The sequence below is a fragment of the Glycine soja genome, chromosome 14 (assembly GCF_004193775.1).
Source record: "Glycine soja cultivar W05 chromosome 14, ASM419377v2, whole genome shotgun sequence".
In the NCBI taxonomy this organism is placed as follows: Eukaryota; Viridiplantae; Streptophyta; class Magnoliopsida; order Fabales; family Fabaceae; genus Glycine; species Glycine soja.
The window spans coordinates 3457219-3463446 of record NC_041015.1 but is presented as its reverse complement, the minus strand read 5'-3'; the positions used below and the strand labels follow the sequence as shown (position 1 = coordinate 3463446).

The 6228-nt window shown below is 35.2% G+C and overlaps 1 protein-coding gene across 1 annotated transcript; it reads left to right on the top strand.

The window, feature by feature from the left end:
- Positions 1-1938: 1938 nt before the first annotated feature.
- LOC114384333 (3-hydroxy-3-methylglutaryl-coenzyme A reductase 1-like) lies at positions 1939-5777 on the top strand. Its single transcript, XM_028343994.1, has 4 exons — positions 1939-2966; positions 3693-3874; positions 4564-4910; positions 5019-5777. Exons 1-4 carry the CDS (start codon positions 2044-2046, stop codon positions 5262-5264), a joined length of 1698 nt encoding a protein of 565 aa, XP_028199795.1. The 5' UTR covers positions 1939-2043; the 3' UTR covers positions 5265-5777.
- Positions 5778-6228: the final 451 nt, after the last annotated feature.

The window sequence follows — 6228 nt, the reverse complement described above, 5'->3', positions numbered from 1 at the left end:
TCATTTTAGATAAAATAAAAATGCGGTGATAAGAAAAACATGAATTTCATTTTATTTTCCGTTGAAAACATGAATTTCATTTTGGATAAAATAAAAATAATATAGCATGTCAAGGAATGTAATTTGAAGAAAATATAAAAATATAAAAAAGATCAGAATTCTAATCTTTTAAAAATAAACAGTTTTCACACAATAAAAACAAAAAATAAAAATACCAACCAATCAAACCCAAGCTTTTGAAAAGCCCCCAGCTGGTGTTGTTGTATGTGGGCCTTAAAATGAATTTTAGAAAAGGATGAGAAATAAACAAAGGCATTGTCCCGAATGCTCCAGTTAGTCCCAATTTCAAAGTTCCCCAACCATTATTAAGGGTCCATTTTTTTTTTTCTCTTAAAAAAAAAAGTGAGAGATAGAGTGAATAAAAATATGTATAAAAAAAAGTAAAAAGGTGTTTTATTTTATAATAATATGTAAGTAGGAATTGAAGACAGCTAGCGAGAACTTTATAATAATTGAAGTATCTTTTTTAAATTAATAATGTTAGATCCTTTAGTAAAGATGTTTTATTTTTATAATTGATTTTAAAAAAAATATAAAAGAGATAAATAGACAAATAAAATAAGTTAAAAGTAAACTAAAAACAAGGAATAATATCACAACTTTTATTTCTCTCCCTTCTCAGTTTTTTCCTACTGAACACACTTGTTTCCTATTTCTTTGTATTGTTTTTCCTTTCTGTCCTACTACTATTTCTTTTTCACCAAACAGAATGTAAGAGTATGTTCATATGTTTAGAATTGAGAGGTATAAAATAAAATAAAACAAAACAAAACAATATAAAATAAATTAATACCATATTTTATTATTTGTATATTTTTATGAATAAAATATAAAATATATTATCATTAGAGAAGCCGGTAACAATGACTAAAAAATATTATCAGTTTAATTGAAATTTAAAAATAAATTGCATTTTTTAAAATTAGAAATATAGAGATGATAGTGTACAATAGACAAGTCTGGGGAGATACTTCCTCGTGCTCCTTTTATTAATTTATAAATAAGATAAAATTAATCTTAAAATCATTTTTTTCACCAAAGTCGAGGTTAGAGTGATGTTTTATTGAATGTTTTTGTATCAATATCGAATTCCAATTATGTGGTATAATTGTAAAATAATTATCATATGGACTGATTGGTTAGAGCAATGCATAGATCAAATGAGCCTCCAAAGTTAAAAAAAAAAGTGTCTAACAAATTTAATTATCATATCTAAGTACATGCATAATTGGTATCAAATTATATATGAGTTTACCTTTAGTTATCATCCCTATATACATGCCTAAGTACATACATAATCGGTGCTTTAAGTTATTTTTGCCACCATGTTTATCTCTTATTTTATTGTGATGCCTAAGTACATACATAAATGGTGTCAAATTCTATTTATGAATTTATTTAATTATCACATCTAAGTACATGCATAATTAGTGTCAAATTCTATTTATGAATTTACATTTAATTATCATGCGTATGTACATGCATATTTCTTGTCAAAATGTATTTATAACTCTAAATATAATTATTATGCCCAAGTACATGCATATTGGTGTATGTTTTAATTATTTTCTACTTTGACTACAAATATCTTTAATAGTAGATAATTTAAATTGAGCTGGATATGATATGACACAGGTGATAATCATGTAAGTATTTAATGCAATAACATGATTAGAATTCAAAAACACTTAATTATCTTGAAACATTTTGACAACTAATAGATGTATGTGTTTGATAGTGGGTGTTATATATAATTATTTAAGATGTGAATTCAAGTATTTATGAAGTGTTTGTGTGGTTACAGAAAAAGAAAAAAAAAGAAAGTTTGAAAAGTAGTGAATAAAAACAAAGAAAAACAGCAAATGAAGACGCAGTTGGGTCCTGACCAATTTTTTGCTGGCACACACACGTCCACAGCACTATCATATACTCTTTTTCTTCCTTCTTCCGTTTCATTTTCGGCGTCCCTCTCTCCCTCCCACAATGGACCTCCATCGCCGGCCGCCGCCCGCCGCTGACGACGGAGCAATCCACCCCAAGAAGAGGAGGGACACTTCCTCTCCCAAGGCCTCCGACGCTCTCCCTCTCCCTCTCTACCTCACCAACGCGATCTTCTTCACGCTCTTCTTCTCCGTTGCTTACTTCCTCCTCCACCGCTGGCGCGACAAGATCCGCAGTCACACTCCTCTCCACGTCGTCACTCTCTCCGAGATCGCCGCCATTTTCTCCCTCATCGCCTCCTTCATCTACCTCCTCGGCTTCTTCGGCATCGACTTCGTCCAGTCCTTCATCTCACGCGCCTCCAACGACGCCTGGGACCTCGACGACGCCGTTACAGATTCTCCCTCTTCCTCTCCCTCTCCCTCTCCCTCGCCCGCAATTACCAAAATGCCCTCACGGGATGCCTCGATTATATTATCCTCCGAGGATGACGAGGAGATTGTAAACTCCGTCGTGGAAGGCGTCACGCCCTCCTACGCGCTCGAGTCCCGCCTGGGCGACTGTCGCCGCGCCGCGGCGATTCGACGCGCGGCGCTGCAGCGCCTGACGGGGCAGTCGCTTGAGGGCCTGCCGCTGGAGGGGTTCGACTACGACTCCATTTTAGGGCAGTGCTGCGAAATGCCGGTAGGGTATGTGCAGATTCCGGTAGGGGTGGCGGGGCCGTTGTTGTTGGATGGATTCGAATACACTGTGCCGATGGCCACCACGGAAGGGTGCCTTGTGGCGAGTACCAACAGAGGGTGCAAGGCCATCTATGCTTCTGGTGGGGCCAGCAGTGTGGTTTTGAGGGATTGCATGTCTAGGGCACCTGTTGTTAGATTCTCCACTGCCAAGAGAGCTGCACAGTTGAAGTTTTTCTTGGAGGATCCTCTCAATTTTGATACCTTGTCACTTGTTTTCAACAGGTTTGCTTTTCCAAACTCTTCAGTGTGTCAAAAATCAATTCTAACTCACAAAATCATGGTGATACCATCAATAATGGAAGGAACTATTTGTTGCTTTACCTTCACCATGGAAAAAATAATAATTGATTATTTTTCGCCATGAAGCTAATCCAAACACACTATTAATCATTCAGGAGTCGTTATCATGTTGATTAAAATCATGTTTGGATTCTCGTTATGTTAGATAAAATCATGTTGAGGTACCACTGTACCAGCTAACTTGATTTTTTAAGGTAAACTGTTCATGTTTTTGGTTGCGTGTTGAAGAATTGATTGATTCTGGCTCCAAAGTCAATTTTGAGTGAAGCGATTTTATAATGGATTTTTCTACTAATTTTATTTTAATATAAAAACAATCAAGCATAAATCACTTTATTTTAAAATCAATTTTTGACCGAAATTAATTTTCTTTCTTTCTAAATTAGCTTCATTCAAACACGGACTAAGTTAATTTTCTGCAGTTTAGGTATTAACATTTAATGTTTTTTTTTATAAAAAAAAATGTTAGGGGAGAATTAAAGGTGTGGTTTTCCTTTAAAATTTTGATTTGTTTGTTATAATTGTGATGAGTGAAGGAAATATGGTTTGTAGAGGACTGGAATTTGGATGTTGTTTATGGGAGATTTTTTATTTATTTATTTATATATGAGCTTTGTTTTGTTGCTTGGTTTAATGGTGTTTCTTCAGGTCGAGTAGATTTGCCAGGCTCCAAGGTATTCAGTGTGCTATGGCTGGGAAGAATGCTTATTTGAGATTCACTTGTAGCACGGGTGATGCCATGGGGATGAACATGGTTTCCAAAGGGGTGCAAAACGTTCTTGATTTTCTTCTGAATGATTTCCCCGACATGGATGTTATTGGCATTTCTGGTAATTTCTTTCCCTTTCCCATTTTGATGGATGGGATTTACTAGATCTTTCTTTCTTTCCTTTTTTAATTTTTTAGGACTGGATCTTTCTTTTGTTAACCGGAATGATGTCACCATTCACCAATGCTGTTTACTTTGTTATATGCTCTACTAATACTATAGACATCGGCTCTTTGTCTCCTTTCATTGACGTAATTGTTTCTTTCATGAAAGTGGTCCAATCATATTATATTAATTCTTTCCGTATTGTCTTTGATGTTTTAACCTTTTTTTTTATCAATATTGTATTGCACTAGTGTAAGCTTTCCGTATCATATTGACGTGCTAGCCTATTTTTATATTCATTGTGTTGTATTATATTGTTATAGGTATTATCTGATTTGAACAGGAGATTTGTGTTATTTAATGGTGTAATTGTAGTCGTTCATTATACTTGTGGTATTATCGAGTTGAATTATTTTCGGAGATTGATTTGTTTGCTTAATATGATCTATGAACATGATACAAAAAATTGTGACTGCCAAACTCTTGCATTCATCACCATTTTATTTAACTTGCTTATCTCTTACTCTCTTGAATATGTTGGTTTATTTGATTTGATGCCTATAATCAGGACATGCTGAAATTGTTTTAATGGGAATATTAATTAGACTGAAAATTTGATGGTTATCTACTGACTTGATCCTTTAGGAAATTATTGTTCGGACAAGAAACCTGCTGCAGTAAATTGGATCGAGGGACGTGGGAAATCAGTTGTTTGTGAAGCAATTATCAAAGAAGAAGTGGTGCAGAAGGTATTGAAAACCAACGTGTCTGCCCTGGTGGAGCTTAACATGCTCAAAAACCTTGCTGGTTCTGCTGTCGCCGGTGCTCTTGGTGGATTTAATGCCCATGCTAGTAACATTGTTTCTGCCATCTTTATAGCCACTGGCCAAGATCCAGCTCAAAATGTTGAGAGTTCCCATTGCATAACCATGATGGAAGCCGTCAATGACGGGAGGGACCTTCACATCTCAGTGACCATGCCTTCCATTGAGGTGATTTGGCACACAATATATATTTTCTTAGACAATACTCTTCTATAAAGTTGGTTAATTTTCCAATTCAATAGCCAAGGTTTATATGATTCATTATTGTGCTCACAGGTGGGTACTGTTGGGGGTGGGACTCAACTTGCATCCCAATCTGCTTGCTTGAATTTACTTGGTGTGAAGGGTGCAAGCAAGGAGTCACCAGGATCAAACTCAAGACTCTTGGCCACCATTGTTGCTGGATCTGTTTTAGCAGGAGAGCTGTCTCTGATGTCTGCCATTGCAGCAGGGCAGCTAGTGAACAGCCACATGAAATACAACAGATCAAGCAAAGATGTAACCAAAATATCATCATCTTGAGGTCAGGGACGTGGTTGCAGTCATTAATTCTGGACTCTAGAATAAAAAAATTGAGGGTAAGCGGATTTAGGGAAGGAAAATGGAGAAACATTAGATTAGATTGTTGGCATCCACGTTTGGCTCTGCATTGCTGTCTGTTTAGATCTTTTATTATTTGGAGAGGAAAGTAGAGTTATACTCTAGATCTTCCCTGTCCCCTTCTGGATCATTTCTTCTTTTCATTGCTTCTTCTGCCGAGCCATTCAGTGGGTGTTAACACTTTTTTTCTCCTCAACCAAGACATTTGACGTGTTATATTCTAATTCTTTTTCCCCTATATAATATGCTTAGCATATCTATCATTGTAGCCGAATGGGTTGATGAATATTCTCTTGTCCGCTAGTGCCCGTCAATTAAGCTTGAGATCCCATTGTCTTAAGTCTTTATCTAATTAATGAATGTATTTCTGTTTAAGGGTAATTTTTGGTCATGTTTTTCGGTTCCTAATTTTGTATATGAAAAAGAGTTTTGTTCCATGTTTAGAATTTATTTCAATGATTTTTACACTTTAAATGATTGTATATGTTTTCAATTCATGTAAATAGGATACTGTTTACTTTTAGTCACTTGATATTAAATTAACTTATTTTGATCTCGTTTATAAAAATATGCTATAGTAATCTTAATTTTCATAAATTAAGGAGAAAAAATAACATGATGATAACATTGACTTCACGCAACACTTAACATATTGGATTGACTCATTGCTTTTAGGAGCATTCTGGCAATGTTCCTAAAAGATCATATGCTGTTAACCAGGTTTGTAACTTTGCCTGCAAGAGCAATTTTTATTAAGTACATTTTGCTCTTTTTAATTGTTTTGTGGTTGCTCGCTATTATGGTAATATTGGGTTTTAGTTTTGAGGTTGAGTGAACTGTGTTTTATTACACCATTTCAAATTACATGCGTTTTGTCTTAGATTCG